At 48.7% G+C, this 15,893-nt stretch overlaps 2 protein-coding genes across 2 annotated transcripts; both read left to right on the top strand.

Moving 5' to 3' along the window:
- The first annotated feature begins 321 nt into the window (after positions 1-321).
- On the top strand, positions 322-2,814 carry ssbp1 (single-stranded DNA binding protein 1). Its single transcript, XM_061806117.1, has 7 exons — positions 322-511; positions 685-752; positions 1,023-1,080; positions 1,180-1,320; positions 1,860-1,947; positions 2,018-2,106; positions 2,222-2,814. Exons 2-7 carry the CDS (start codon positions 732-734, stop codon positions 2,263-2,265), a joined length of 441 nt encoding a protein of 146 aa, XP_061662101.1. The 5' UTR covers positions 322-511; positions 685-731; the 3' UTR covers positions 2,266-2,814.
- A 71-nt stretch (positions 2,815-2,885) lies between these two features.
- creb3l2 (cAMP responsive element binding protein 3-like 2) lies at positions 2,886-15,083 on the top strand. The gene is made up of 11 exons (XM_061806114.1): positions 2,886-3,765; positions 10,969-11,221; positions 11,331-11,603; positions 12,126-12,322; positions 12,413-12,559; positions 12,642-12,700; positions 12,857-12,925; positions 13,167-13,266; positions 13,376-13,505; positions 13,599-13,836; positions 13,965-15,083. The coding sequence occupies exons 1-11, from the start codon at positions 3,667-3,669 to the stop codon at positions 14,023-14,025; spliced, it is 1,626 nt and encodes a 541-aa protein (XP_061662098.1). The 5' UTR covers positions 2,886-3,666; the 3' UTR covers positions 14,026-15,083.
- Positions 15,084-15,893: the final 810 nt, after the last annotated feature.

Raw genomic sequence — 15,893 nt, 5'->3', positions numbered from 1 at the left:
AAAAATATATTCCCACTGTGTTGCTCCAAAAATCCCAACCTTTTGCAATGTAAATTTTAAAAAATACTTTTCACAAATTATTTGGAGTAATTCATAGTAAAATGTTACGTATTATATATATCTATATGTATATTGTTTTACAAACATCATTTGGATTCTCAAAAGGCATAACAGTGTATAAATATTTTCATTGCTTCTAATGTGAAGCCACCATTAACTGAGTGCTAATATATAAATAATTTTAATTTGATTAATATTTGAAATAATTTTGAATTAGTACCGTGTTACAGTATCTTGACGACGGAGTTTGCCAAAGCGGAACCGTCAAGCTCGTTCTCCAGCCGGGGGGGGACTTTTATCGCCGACGGACCAGGAACTGTCGTGAGGGTACCTCGCTAAGTTCAGAACTTGCGTTCCTCAGTGTTTACGGGTCAGTGTTTGACGCCACTTTGTATCCGTTCGAGAGAAGTCTTGGGCTGTTCTGTTCCGATTTAACGACGCGGTCGGAAAGGTACATTTTTGTCTGGTATTTATCACTTTATTCAATGGCGCGAGATTGCTGCTTTTCGTCGCTTTGTCCATGTGATGGAACTGAAAGCCTCATCGTGTCCAATGGATCACCTTAACGTGACCCCTTTTTGTTGGAAAAGCTCCTACAAATTTGTTCCATGTTTTCCTTTGCAGATTTACCGTATACATTAAAAAAAAAAAAAAAGTGAAACATCGACAACATGTTAAGAGCTTCGGCACAGGTGGGTAGCACTGAAAATGTATCTAAAATGTTCATGTATTTTTCATCATGTGCAATATGAAAAAATGTTGTGCGTGGCATACGGTGTTTCCATATTCCGTATGTTGAATTCCAAAAGCAACTTGATCAACGTCTGTGGTAATAATCACAAGATTAGGAGCGCAGATGTACAAATCTGTTCATCTAATCCAATCATTTGCTTTTAGAATCGATGTTCCAAATTGAAAATAGAATATAATATTGACGGAGTGAGTTTCCTGTGCACTTCCAGGTGTTTCGGCAGCTGGTGAGAAACAGCACCACAGACTCCAACCTCATCCTGGAGAGATGTAAGTGGGCGGCGTCAGGCAGCCATTTGTTTGTTTCTTTGCACCTCGAAAGGACGCGAGCGGCCGAGCGGCTGCCCTCGTTTCTTGTCTGCCTTGCAGCGATCAACAAAGTCCAGCTGCTGGGCCGAGTGGGCCAGGAGCCCGTCATGAGACAAGTGGAGGGCCGCAACCCCGTCACCATCTTCTCCTTGGCCACCAACGAAATGTGGCGCTCCGGGGAGGGCGAGGCCAACCCGTCGGGTAACCGCTGCCGCTACTTGTCGGAATGCCAGGGCAATATTCAATCATTCGAAATCTGGATTATATTGAAATGTGACCCCCGAAATGTGGCTTGTCTTGGCTGCGAGTTTGATTTCTGACCTCGAGAGGGCGCTGTCTTTCTTGGCTGCAGAAAGTCAAAATTTTCACTTGGCTCTTTGTGTTGCTCTATTTCTACGTGATATTTAAGCCATAAAATCCTTTGACTTAAGTCTTGCAGGCAGGAATTCATGCCTTCATTCTCAGCAGTGTAATAAGTGCATTTTCAGGCTGTTTTTGAGTAATATTAACTGTTAGACTTTTGCTACACGACCTGTAAAAATGTCTCCGACTTATATGTTCTATGGAAAAAAAAAAAAAAAATAGGATATCGAAATGTTAGCAAATATTTCTTCCACAAGGGGAGTTGGCATTAAAAATGTCTTCATGTAACTATAGTAGAATACGCCTATATAATTCAAATCTGGTGTTTTTTCTGTCAAATATGAATGAAGTTTTTATTTGCTTTGTAATTTTCCCAGGTGACATCAGCCAAAAGACAACATGGCACCGCGTGTCTGTCTTCAAACCCGGTTTGAGGGACGTTGCCTACCAGTACATCAAGAAAGGGTACGAACGACTGCTTGCACGTGACGAGTCTTCAAACGCTGGCGATTTACGCCCGAGTTGCACCTCACAGGGCCAGGATTCTTGTCGAGGGCAAACTGGATTACGGCGAGTACGTGGACAAGAACCAAGTGAGACGGCAGGCCACCACCATCATCGCAGGTTTGGGGGAGAAAAACAAAACTAAACTAAAAGTGAAAGATATTTTCCCTTCCACTGAGCTAAAAAGTCGCCCTTTTTTTTTTTTTTTTTCTCCCCCCCCCCCCCCCCCCCCCAGACAACATCATCTTCCTGAGCGACAATGTTCGTGACAGAACCTGAAGGCCTCCCGTCCCAACGCAATTTCCCCCCTTTTTCTACTTTCCTGAGTTGATCCCAAAAAAGGATGCGGACAGTTTTCATGTAACATAATATGAAGCGTCGCAAAAATGCTTGTTGGATTATGGTGAGGAAAGTCGTCCAGTCGATTCTCCAAGAGACTCATGCAGCTCCTGTATTGTTTTTTTTTTTTTTTTTTCTGATGTAGTTGTGTGTAAAATATCACGAGGATGACCCCCCCCCCCACCAAGTTAAAGGATAAAGTATAATGTCAAATCATCCATTTATTTTTGTTACAAAGTGGTCTGTTGCAGGTACATTGGAGGCACACATTTGCATAATTTCATTTCTTAGTCATTTGCAAGTGTTCACTTTCCGGTGTGCAGTTGTGTGTTTTGCATTTGCTGTCTTCTGGTTCCACTGTTTGCTTTGAAAGACATTTCTTACAACGTCAACATCATTTGCGTTTATGGCCAACAGAAAGTGTCTCCCACGTTCACTGACAACTCAAGTAGACAAGCGCAAAACAAAGAATTAAACCTTGACTCCATCCATATGTTTCGTTTTTTGAGTACTGTACTTTTAAAAAAAAAAAAAAAAAGTTTTGAAACTGTATAGCGGGGGCGGGCTTTCGCGTCTAGGCTTCTTGGCCTAAAGTGATTGGCTCCGAGGAAGTCGCTCCCATTGGCTAGTGACGGAAAACATGTAAACGAACGGTGATGCGATTGGACGACAGCTGCGCGTGCGGAGTGTAACGGAAATCCTAAAAAAGTTAAACGGAAATGGTTAAGGCGAATTAAATCGTTAGAGGGTGATTTTGTTGTTGTTGCCAATATTTAATTTTAACTCAAGTTAAATCTAGTTTTATCCTTAAAGACCGTGCGCGTTCACTGACGAATAATCGGTGGCTGTGAATTTCCGACGACGAAGAAACTTTAGCTTTGAAACTGCCTACCGGAAATGTGTCAATATTCGTCCGTCACAACAACTGGAACTGACAAAAGACCGCTCAAGTCTTTTAATTTTCGTCCAAACGTCGTTTAGATCCGGCGGAGTCCCGTCGGAAGCACACATTTCACCCCAAATCCGCAGTTTGACCGCTGTGCACTCGATGTGGTTCAAGTTTGAGATGTTTGTGACTCCTCCCCCGCATTCCAGGTCGTCTGGTCGCTGAGGAAGAGGAGGAGAGAGTAGAACGAGAGAAGGAAGACGAGAGCAAAGCAGCTGGCAAGTGGATGTCGAGGTGAAGAAGAGATGATAAACAAACACTCGGACCTTCTTGCTTGATTAAGTCGCAGACGCGGTCCTGGCCGTCGCGTCCACTTGCTTCCAAACAACAACAACAACAACAACCACCACCAAAGTTGCTGAGAAGTTTTCGGAGGAGGCCACCGGGACGCCATCATGGAGATCCTGGACTCGGGTGAAGGCTTCCTTCACTGGGACCGCAACCTCAGCGAGCTGTCCGATGCCGGAGACGTGGACTGCGCCCTCTACACCAACGTAAGTCCGGCGCCCGCTTCTGGAGTGATCGCCGCGAGAAAAAGTTCGTCGGTCGTCCGTTGGGCGCCCTGCTCTCCCTTCACGAGTTGAGCCTTGAGGTCCAGGATGCGCACCCGCCCCCCTCCCCTTTAAAAGTTTCCTCTGAGGGAAATGTTGACAAATACTGTCCAAAAGCAGAAGGAGAAGCGCCCAAACATCATTTGAAATATGTTGCCGATAGAAAATTGGGTGCAAGTGAACAATGGAGGACAAAGCAATGTTTCCTTTGGGTGACATTTATTAATAATGCTTTATCCTTTGCACTCATTACTGTTTTCAATATTTTTTGATACCTTGCAGTGCATCCCACAACAATTTAATGTGTTCAAGATTTCCACTCAAATTGAGCAAATTTATCATTTGTGCAGACAAAGCAGAATTTATGCTCCGTTTTGACATTGTGGATGTTTTTCTCACTAAGAAAGCTTTTTTGAAAAAAAAAAAAAAAAATGGAAATAGAAATAGTCTCTTTCGGTCCTGTGTTGGCATCAAATTGTGCATGTGAGTTTCGTGCAGCTGCAAAAAGCATCTTGAGGGCTTTCCAAAATGGCCCTTCGCCTTTCTGCCATTACGTAAGTTGCGAGCGCGCGCCGAGGAGACGTTTTGGATCGTCTGCGGCAAAGATGGGAATGCGGCCTGCAGAAGCCGCAAAATGCTCGCATTGTTGACAGGTCCGGACTCGCGTTCTCCGCTACTACTTGAGGTCCTTTTAAACCGATCCCCGGGCCACGGGGCTACCAAATCGGATTCCAACGCAACATTCCCACGACGAATTTGAAATTTCCACGAAATGTAACGTTGGTGGCTTTGTCCACATATTTTTTTTTTTTTTTTTAACCAGGCACATCATCTGTATTCACGTTGATGGTGGGAAAAAATAGAACCCAACCGCCCACAAGCCCGACGTTGAGCATCCACGAACGATAACACAGCTTGTGTGCGTATGAATGTCAAATAGAGCGTACTGTTCAGGAACAGACTGGCTCGCTTGTTCCCCTCGGCTGACCTCCGACACCCCCCCTCCGGCAATATCGCCCGGCCCCCGCCTTGCCGTTTCTCCCTGCACGCGTTTCGGTGCGTTGACACCCGATTCCCCGCAAAACAATGCGCAGCCTGCGGCGCGTGCGTCATGCGTCTGACTTCTTGACGGTGGCACCCACCCGTCATCGTTCCCAATCAGGTTCCTCTGGTTCCGAGTAACTCGCTGGCCCTCATTGTTAACCTGCGGTGTCCTCTCGCCGCGGATGGGAATTCGCAGTGTGGCCCGAAGCGGAAATCACCATTGAAAAGATTCGCACGAGAATTTACTCGGTAACGTGAATCGTGGGAAATCATCTGGGATGAGAATTAAAAAAAAAAAAGCATCTTCTGAAACAGAATTGGAAATTGGACCGGTACAGAAAGAAGGGAAACCAAAAAAAAGATGGCGGTCAAGAAGGATGGTTCGGATGGCTGGATGAAAGAGAGACAGAGTAAAGGAAGGCAGAAATGTTGTTTTCGGCAGAGAAAATCCATCCAGCCATCCATTTTCTTAGCCGCTTATCCTCACAAGGGTCGTGGGGAGTGAGCCTATCCCAGCTGTCAACGGGGAAGTAGGCGGGGTGCACCCCGAACTGGTCGCCAGCCAATCACAGGGCACATAGAAACAGCAACTGCAATCGCACAGACGGGGCAATTTCGAGTGTCCAATGTTAATGTTGCATGTTTTTAGGACGTGGGAGGAAAGCGGAGTGCCCACCCTGAGAAAAGCCACGCAGGCACGGGGAGAACATGCAAACTCCACACAGGCCGCGGGTCCGGCGTTGAACCCGGGACCTCAGATTTACCAGCTGAGCCACCGTGCCGCTCAGCAGAGAAAATAATCATAATAAATACAAATAAAAAGAAAAGAGGCTAAAGTAATGACATCAAATGAGTCTCCGCCCACTTGTTGACATTCCAAAATATGCAACCCCCGCCCCCCCATCACCCGATCGCAGGTGACGGGAGCGGACCGGGCTCACCGGCTCCAGTTCTGCTTTGCGTGCGTCATAAAAGGTCCCAAAAGGCTCCAATGAACCCGCTCACCATGTTTGTTTTGCGGGTGGAGGAACTGCACCGGCGACATACGCAAATACTCCAAACGGGCTCCCATCAAAATGTTTTTTTGACCCCGTCAATGCTCAGCTCGGATCGTCATCCCTGCGTGTGCGCGAGGACGAGGAAGGCTGGCCGCGCGCGTGCCGCCGGCTTTTCCAAGAACGCGTCCTCTTGCGTAACCTTTGGCGTATCTGCCGAAGGTTCTGCGACGTGCTGGCCCCGCTTTGGGCACGCAGAGCAACTGGAGTATGTGAGTAAACACGCAGCGCCGGAGGGGGACCAGGGCAGGGCACCTTACCCGCGTTTGACCCCCAGCCATCAGGCTCGCAAGGCAAGTGGCGACCAGTCAGAAAGAAATGATGCCAGTAAATGATGACTCCACAAAAAAGCCATTCACTAAGTATGCATGCAGTAAGATTGGCCGTTCTTTGCAGAGGATAAAGAATACATGCTCCGTAATTGTCATTCGTGGAACGTTAAAAATGGGTTGCTTTTGGAAATTTCTCACTTGTTACCTTTGAAAATAGCTGCAAACAAAAGCCCTTTATTATTTTTTCGCGTGGCGCTTCCTCCGCTCGGATTCGATTGGCTCTCTCCGGTCATGTGGCGTTTTGCTGTGACCAATTATTCCAAGTGTGACCCGGAAGCGCCACTTTGTGGTGCGCTTTATCCGTTTTTGGGATATTTTTGAAAGGTTGATGGCGTGGAACTTTCACTTCTCTGGGTTGCCAATGAAGCTGAATTGTCATGAGGTCAACATGCCACCTTGTTTTCCACTTGCTGTCCACATTTCATGCGACAAACATTTATTATTATTTACATTTGATCCTGTTTTTTGATCCACTCTTTTAGATGGGACATTCAAGGCTCCTGTTGGTGCCTTCATTCAAAATGAAGCAATCAAATGTAATTTCTCATATTACTCTGAGAGGAGTAATTAAAACCGCTGTAAGCGACTCTATTTCCAAAGTCACGTTTCCAACATGGCCTCTGTCTACATGTGTTCCACCGCCGTTGGTGTTCAAATACCTTTTGCTTCACCGCTGCTGCCCCGGAGTTGAGTTCACTGACAAAAAAATAAATAAAAATTTGTTGAACAACTGCTCATGGCCGGCATGAAGCTTCCCGGGGGTGCCGTGTTGGTACCTTAACCTTTGGCTCTTAGTCCCCAAAAAGCGGCCCATATTTTTCGGAGCAGAACTTTTGCGCTGGATGGAAACGGGCCGCCGGGCCCCCACATGGCGTCCATGTGGAAGTTTGCGTCTGCCTTCTCAGTCTGATGCAACCTCGTCCTCGCGGCGACGGCGGGCGGCGCCTTTCAGCGAGGGGAACGCCAAGGTGGTAATCATTCCATTTTTAGTGCATTATTACGGGTGCGGGATGTGCGCAGGAGCCTCGCGTCTTCTGAGGGATCGCTAAATTTAAACGCGGCTTTTGGTGCGTTTGCGGTTAGCAAAAAAAAAAAAGACTTCAAACGCACTTTAAAGCAACAGACTGCAATCGAACCACGACGTGTTTATGATCAGGCGACACGGCCTCGAAATTAAAATCTCAAAAATCATATTTCCGTGGCGATTGATGTCGTCGTTGTGCAAACGTGTGGCGTCCAGTTGCAACTTTGCAAAACCTCCTCCTTAAAATCTGCCGGGTGGCCATGTGGTGCCCACATGGTGCTCGTGTCCTTTTATAGGCGTCCCCCCCCCCCACCCCACCCCCCTGCCAGCTCTCCGCTCCCTGTTTGCATGCATCAGCCCCTAAAACCAGTCGGGGCCCCCCCACCATCATGTTCCAACGCACCGGGGAACTCCTGTAAAAGCAAACGTCGTTTGAGGCCGTCTTCCATTTGCTCAGCAGACTTGAGTCACTGGGGGGGGGGGGGGGGGGCAACATCTGCGGCGAGTCCGGACGAGTTTGCCGACGTGTTTCATCTTCGGCACAGGTGTCGGCTGACCCACATTTTACCCGGCATCCTTCACGGTGCGATGAGGTTAAAGGCAAACATTTGCAAAGCAAAAAAAAAAAAAAAAAAACCTAATTTTAAAAAAATAACACACGAGAGAGGCAAACATGGAAAAAAGTATCCAATGGAAATGAAATTTTATTCCTCCACCCGTGTTAGCCCCACTGCTAGCATGCACGCAGGTGACTCACCCAGTGGAAGAAATATGTCACGGCTGACGGGTTGCCGTGACGACACCAAAAAGAGCTGAGTGTGGTGTGCTTGACCCACTAACACGCACACAAATGTGCTCTCCGTCCGTCCGTCCGTCCGTCCGTCCGTTTTCCATTCAACTTCTCCTGTTCAGGGTCACGAGCTCAACAAATTCCAGCAATATTTTATGATAGTCACTTATCACGATCACGTGTCCCCGCTATCATTTTTTTTTTTTTTTTTTTTTTAAATGCCTTGCAAGCCGATTCTGAATGTCGCCGCCACCCCCCCCCCCCATCTGAGATGAAGTCATCCATGAACGTCTGGAGGTTGTTTGGGTTTGAGTGGGGGTTGTCTTCACTTGTGCGCGCGAGCGAGACGAAAGGAATGCTCGGAAGATTTGAAAATCCAGACGAGTTTTCCATTTGTCATCGGCTGCTTGTTTCTTTTTTTCTTTCCCCCTTTTCGTGCGAGCCTTCAGCCCATCTCAGACACGCTAACGGTGGCCCGCATAGCGAGTGTGTCACGGTGGTGTCCTCGCAAACGCGTCCGTCGCGGTGCGGACGCGCGACGACGTCGCTTAGCGATCGGGCACCGAGACGAGTCGGCCACCAGAGGCTTCCTGTATGATCAGCGCGCTAACCGCGAGGCGAGTTTAAGCAGTTTGGGTTAGCTCGTGAGTTAGTTGGCTATCAAGTCATGAGTTATGAGTGCTGATGATTCTCACCGCCGTCGTCAAAAAGTGTGCGAGCGGCCGACGGAGAAAGCTAACCACTGCTAGCTTGTCATCTACAGTATCTTTCTCGGTAGCCATCTTGATGTAGCTATGAAACGAGCTAATAACGGCAGTATATGTTTTACTGCCATACTTGATTGAGCTGATGACAATGCCGAGTAGCTAGCTATTTGTCTTTCCAAGTAGCCATCTCGCTGGCTAAGTATCGAACGAACTCATAATTTCCCCTTGGTAATTATCTATCTTTCCAAAGAGCAATTTTGGCGTCTCAGTAGTACAGGATTAATGTCATGTTGCTGCTTTTAACGCAAGTCAACAATCTTTGGTACTAACTACCACGTGACCTGATAATAATGCCAATTTTCACTCCAGTATATCCTTCCAAGGAGCTGGATTGCTGTTCAAATAGCTCATAATAATGCTTGGTAGCTATCTCGCGCTGTTAACTTTAGCAAGCCAATAAAAATACGGGTTAGCCGATCTATATTTCTCAGTAACTTGTTTTCCTGGCTAATTGTCAAGTTGGTGAAAAATTGTTGCTCGGTCGCTCTCGGAACATCTTGCTGGCTAAATGCTAGGTAGCAATGTTGCTAGATAATAATAATTATTGTCGTTGTCGATACATCTATCCAGCTTGCAATTTTTCGATATTGCTGGCTAGTGACTTGAATGAGCTAGCAACTTCATCCAGAACTTGTACGCGTTAGCCGTTAGCCGAGCTTAGATTGCGGCGTGGCAGCGCAGGACGGAGTCCGTCCACACGTGCTCAAGCAATCGAACATCTGTTTCAACAGCTTAGACGTGTTGTTGACACACCGGGGAACTCCCGGGCACTTTCGCTAACGCTAGCAATGCTAACACCTGTGTGGAAAGCCGGCGGCTGTCAAATAAAGGCGTAGTGAGATAGCGAAAGCGCAAATAAACACGCTGACTCTGGAGTTTTCTCTCGGTGCGGCGTTCATGTCATCACTGATAGGTCGCAGTCCTCGGGGCAAAGTGCGCAACGTGAGGTCAAGCCAAGAACAACCTGGAGTGGGCCGCTTCTTCATCGTTAGCATTCTCCGTTGAGTGATAAGTGATGAGATTGAAAATATAGAATATCCTTCGACGAATGCAATATCTTTTATCAAATACATGTCGTGTACTGCTCATGACAAGATGATCCAGAAATGTCCGAATCTTTCTCTTGATTTGGAGGCTTTTTATTTGATTTTTTTTTTTTTTAATTCCATCTTTCAAGCCCGCTTCACGTGTTGCATCACCCAACTTTTTTTCCACCCCCCCACAAAGTTGCGTATTGGACATTGAGACGTTGACGCACGCACTCCAAGATAAACGGAGGACTTGATTGAAGACCGGAGGGCAGCATTCCTCCGCCGCCTCCCCCCCCCCCCCGGGGGACCCTCACTTATCTCCGCATGCTTGGACCCTCGCAGCCGGGCGGGGGGGGGGGGCTTTTATTGCATTAGCGCACCGCTAACGCTCGCTATTATCGAGCGAGCGCGTAACAATCCAAAGCTAACTTTGTTTTCTTCCACTTGAGCTTCAAGCCGCGAGCCACGTGAAATTTGTCCGGTTTCTTGTAGAAATGAAAAAGCTCCTTGGCAATCGACTTGAGAGATTCCTGCGAGGGCGGGGGTCCGCGGGGGCGGTGTCCAGTTACACTCGCCCCTAAATGGCACGCCCGTGCGAGCTACCAGAACAAAGGGGGTTGTGTGTGTGTGTGTGTGTGTGTGTGTGTGTGTGGTGGGGCCTGGCCCGCTCCACTGCCCTACGTTGCGCACCCATGCAGGCAAATGACAGGGAGTGTGTGTGTGTGGTGTGTGTGTGTGTAGTTTTTAAGCTTGCTAATTGTGGGACCGCTCCCATTTCCTGTTCTTATTCAAAGATGTTATTTTTACATTGTTAAAACCGCAAACTTGCACACTCTGACTTGTCGTCCAAGCTAAACGTTGAAAGGCTGACAACAATTGAGGATGAGGGTGGAGGTTACCATGGCGACATTAGGCCAATCAAAGTGATGTAAATGTTTGTTTCTTGCTGTCCGACTCACACTGCGGATGAGCGTGTGAATATTTGCTGCGCGCACACACACACACACACACACCACACACACACACAAACGAAATGAATCCCAGCGCCCCCCAGTGGCCGCGCCATAACGACTAAATGGCAATACGTCGCTTTTGCCCCGCAGCACTTTTCGGAGCTCCTGGACGACCTCTCGCACGACGCCCTGCTGGGCCAGCTCCTGAGCGACCCCTTCCTGTCGGGGGTGCGGGGCGGCCTGGAGGGCGACGACGAGGGAGGGGAAGAGGGAGGCGACCCGCGCGCGTCGTCGTCCTCGCCGCCGCCGCACATCGCCGCCGAGCACAGCTACTCGCTGTGCGGGGACAGCAGGCCGCAGTCGCCGCTTTCGCACCTGACCGGGGAGCGCGGCAGCGACGCAGGTGAGGAGGAAGCGCAAAAGTTGAATTCACTTCCTGATTTGTCAGCGGAATACACGCGTGATGTCATGCCCTCTTTCAATTGTTTTTTTTTTTTTTTTTTTTTCTGCAGAATCCGAAGGCGACTCGTCCGAGTGGCCCATGGAGCAGGACGAGGCCATGGAGGGTCTCCTGTGCGACGCCCCGTCCCTCCTGCCCGCCCTCGCGCTGGCCTCCGCCGAGGGGCCCCGAGCCCCCGAGGACCCCTTCGCCGCCGGCCCGGCTCAGATCCCCGTCGGCGGCCGCAACCAGGACAAGAACGTCAAGGTCAAGGAGGAGAAGGTCTTCCCTCAGATTAAACTGGAGCCTCACGAAGTGGATCAGTTTCTCAATCTGTCCCCCAAAGGTTCGAATTTCCATCCGACACCCACTAAAGTGGTGCCTTGAGATTCCAGTTGAATTGGTCCTGTGATCAGGCTCATTCAGATCTCTGACAAGTTCAGGGTGTAGGCTCCCTTTCGCCCAAAGTTAGCCGGGATCGATCTCGTGAGGATAAGTGGCATTAGATGATGAAATTTTTGTTTCCATTCAGTGGAGATTGTGCAGCTCCTTCCGCTGTGTGCTGCTTGGCCTCACGGACGGACATAAAGGAAACTTAGCACGCTGCAGTAATATCCATCTTTCTTCACTGAATAATGTCTGTGGTTGTTGTTGTCTACGCAGTCCACGTTGCTCCCCCATTTGTGTTCAGATATCCGTTGCTGAAAGCGTCACGACGACACCAACGCTATCCCTCAGCCCGTTAAAGGCATTTTGTATTCTCTGTTAGCATCAAGCTAAACGGACTCCTGGCACCACTGGTCCTTCCTCCCATCGGGACTCTATTGGAAAGGTCTCCCGCTGAAACTGTTCTCCCTGCGTTTGTCAGGTCTGGAGGCTCTGCAGATGCCCCCCACGCCGCCCAGCTCGCACGGCAGCGACTCGGAGGGCAGCCAGAGCCCCGTGCGCGCCCCCCCGGGACTGTCCCGCCCCACCTCGCCCTCCGGCCCCGCTGCCGGTCCTGGTCTGAAGGCGCCCTCCTCCTCGTCTTCGCTGTCCAACTCGCCTTTGCTCACCGCCCCCCATGTGAGGAACAGCCAGCGGAGCGACTGTACAGAATAAAGCGATCGCCTGGCAATCATTTGACGGCGTGCGTGCGTACGCGTCTTTGTCTAGAAACTTCAGGGCTCGGGACCGCTGATGCTGACGGAGGAAGAGCGCCGCACGCTGGTGGCCGAAGGGTACCCGGTTCCCACCAAGCTGCCGCTCACCAAGGCCGAGGAGAAGGCGCTCAAGAAGATCCGCAGGAAGATCAAGAACAAGGTGCGGCGCACGGAACGACATCTTTCGCAACATTTTAGAGTGAAAACTTGATTATTATTGTTTCTTCCCCCCCCCTTGTCAGATTTCTGCTCAGGAGAGTCGCAGAAAAAAGAAAGAGTACATGGACACGTTGGAGAAGAAGTGAGTAAAAACAGCCACAAAGTTTGTGTCGTGCGTGTGTGCGAAAGTTCATTTATTTCTGTAGGTAAATAAACCAAGCAAAAAAATAAAATAAAATAAAATAAAACAAAACACCACCAAATGACGACTGACCCGCAGTACCCGTTTGGTCCACAGGGTGGAGACATGCTCCAATGAAAACAACGACCTCCGCCGGAAAGTGGACACACTGGAGTGCACCAACAAGTGAGAGCGCACATGCAAACTAAAGTATTTATTCTGTTTAGACATGATCCATAAATAAATAAAAGCCATGATGTAACGTGTTCCTGCGTGGAGCCCCTCCAGATGGCGCTGCCTTGCTGATATTTGCCATTCAAAACACCACAAACGAAATCTTTCTCTTTTGCAATTATGATTAGATTTGAATGTAGAAGAGATGAATATTGTCTTGACGCGCGTCTGTCATCACGTCCCGATTATTCAGGTCCCTGCTGCAGCAGCTGCAGGCCCTGCAGGCCTTGCTGTCCGGCAAAGTGTCCAAGTCGTGCCGGGTGGCGGGCACGCAGACCTCATCCTGCCTAATGGTACGAGCGCACGTGCGCGTGACGTATTGATCCGTTATTGATTCGCTGACCTCGGGCTGTTAAGCGGTTAAGCGCTCTCGCTCATCAGCGCGTGTGCGCCTCCTCTCAGGTGCTGGTGTTGTGCTTCGCTCTCTTTTTGGGAAGTTTCTACCCGGCCAGCCTGACCTCCGTCACCGGCGCGGCCGACGGCGGCCCCGCCTCCGAGCGGCCGGCGGTCAAAGAGTCGTACGCCGCCGCAGGTGTGACCTGGCGTTGCCGTGGTTACGCTTTCTGCGGCGTTTGCGCTCTCGTTCGTTGTATTATATTTGCAATTTGTGCGTGTATTCAACTAGTCAAGTCCAGAAGTCTGCTGTCAACCTTTGAGGAGGAGCCGCCGCACCCGCTGGGCCTGGGCGGCGACTACCCCGACCAGTGGGAGGACACAGCCGCCGCCGTCGTCATGGCGGCGTGGCGGCGTTCGGGCGAGCAGCCGACAACGTCGGCGGTCGCGGACGAGACCCGACCGGCGGAGACGGTCCCGCCGTTCAGGAGTAGAAGCAACAAAACCGGCGCGTCGGACAACATGCGCAGGTAAAACGGGACCTCCGCCAAGGCCAGACTGTTAGGAAAAAAAAACAAAACAAAAAAAAAAAAAACCAATTTCGGCTGTGTCATGTTTCTGCAAATGAACCCTCCCCCCCCTACGCTCCACCCTTCAGGCCTCTGGAGCAGAGGGCCAAAAGCATCGCGTTGGAGCGAAGCGTCAACAAGACCTCCTGAGGTTCTCCCCCAAACCAACACCCTCCGGAAACTTCCAAACCAGCTCGGTTCCCTCTGCTGAGTTGGCCCATTCCACAAAACTCATGTTAGAAGTAAATCTGCACTGAATACTTGAGTGAGAGTTGTTTTACTTCATCATCATCATCTTTCCCTCCCGTGACGAATAACGTGGACAAAAAGAGAAGAGGACGTCAGCTATAATATATTTTGAGATTTTCCTCCAAAGATGATTGCTCTTGTGTTTTTGATGTTTTTATTCCATTCCAGTTCCGTACATGTACGTCCTTTTTGATACGTGTCCCCCCCACCCCCACCCCCATTTTTTTTGGTTCCTCTTTTATATATATTGTTTCCAAACGTGCCTCATCGCAGTTCCTGCACTGATGTGACAAAGAATATTTGTACATGTTGACAAAGAAACTCAGAAAAGGGATGCAGGATGTCTTTGGTCAGCGTTTCGTCAGTTTTGGGAGTTGAAGACGGGAAAACCGATGGCTGATACGGTTAAATTATTAGCCCGAAAAGAATTTGGTATGCTGCGTTCGGTTTCAGATGACGACAAGGCGGTTGTTTCTTCTTCTTCTTCTTCTTCTTGAAAGAGAAACAAGAAAGTAGGTGTAAAACCTCCGTGTCGTCCTTCAAAAACTCTTTTTCATGAGTGCTTTATTTTCTTGTTGTTGCCTGGAATGCTTTCTTTCACACAGAATTTTTCACCATTTGCCAAACCAAAAAAAAACTATTTTAATTCATATCTGTTTTTGTAAATAAGACTTGTTGATAAGTGACAAAAGCCGCGCCCTCCCCTAAAAGAAGAAACCCAACGCGTCGTGACTGAAACGAGCAACCGGCGGAGAACGGAGTCCCTCGTGTTTATTTCCTGTTTGTTTGTTTGTTTTTTTTGCTTGCATAATAAAGTATTTTCCTTAGTAAAAGCATCATTCTGTGTCTTGTGAGGCTGCTTTTTCTGTATCCTGAAATATTTTGTAGGGTGTCGGACCACATAAAACATTTCATACTGTCAAATTTTGAAAAATGTCGCAACTTTTTTTTCCCCTTCAACTTATTGATTGATGAATTTAAAAAAAAAAAAAAAAAAAAAGAATATAAAAAATTGAGCGTTGAGATGACGCTCGGCTGCAGGCGGCTCCCTCAACGCCGATGAAAAGCAAAAAGCGCTTCATCTTGCCACCAAACCCACGAGTGAGTCGCTCCGTCCCGGTTGCTCCACCACTGAGGCGCCGGAGTCCTTGAACGCACCATCTGCGTGCTCATTTCGACCCCCTCCCCCTCCCTCTCCCCCCGCCCTACTTTCCGTCTGGTGATGCTGCAGAAAGGAGGAGAGGGAATATCCCACAATGCCACGCAACACGAGCACCCCGTGGATGGATGGAAGACTGCAGAGGCTTTTGCGCTTCTCGTGCGCCTGAAACCGAACCAGTTGGGCGTCAAGCAATCCTATTCTTCTTTCCTTGAGGTGCCCTTCGCAATAAAAGCTTTGTAGTTGTATTTCTTTTCTAATTTCCAGATCATTGACGGCCAGACTTTTACTCCAAAGCGCTCCATACTGAAATCATTCAAGGACTATTAAAAAAAAAAAAAAAAAAAATGTCATATGCAAGGAACTGCAGTATGTTGAAATGAATTCCGCTTTTGCCATCTTCGGGCATCTGTCGAAGTGAGTTGATGAGCTCCATTTGGACAAAAGTAGTGCTTGACTGCCATCTTGTAGCGGCGCCTTGTTGCCTCAGGACTATGTTAAAGGATTTTATTTTGACAAAAGTAGTTATGTACGTATGTTGGACTGAGTTGGGTCGCTTCATCGCGCGTTGCGAAACCTTTTCGGAGCGTGCGCTCTTTGTCGGCTTTTT

Source organism: Syngnathoides biaculeatus, chromosome 20, assembly GCF_019802595.1.
Source record: "Syngnathoides biaculeatus isolate LvHL_M chromosome 20, ASM1980259v1, whole genome shotgun sequence".
NCBI lineage: Eukaryota > Metazoa > Chordata > Actinopteri > Syngnathiformes > Syngnathidae > Syngnathoides > Syngnathoides biaculeatus.
This window is presented reverse-complemented; position numbering and strand designations above follow the sequence as displayed.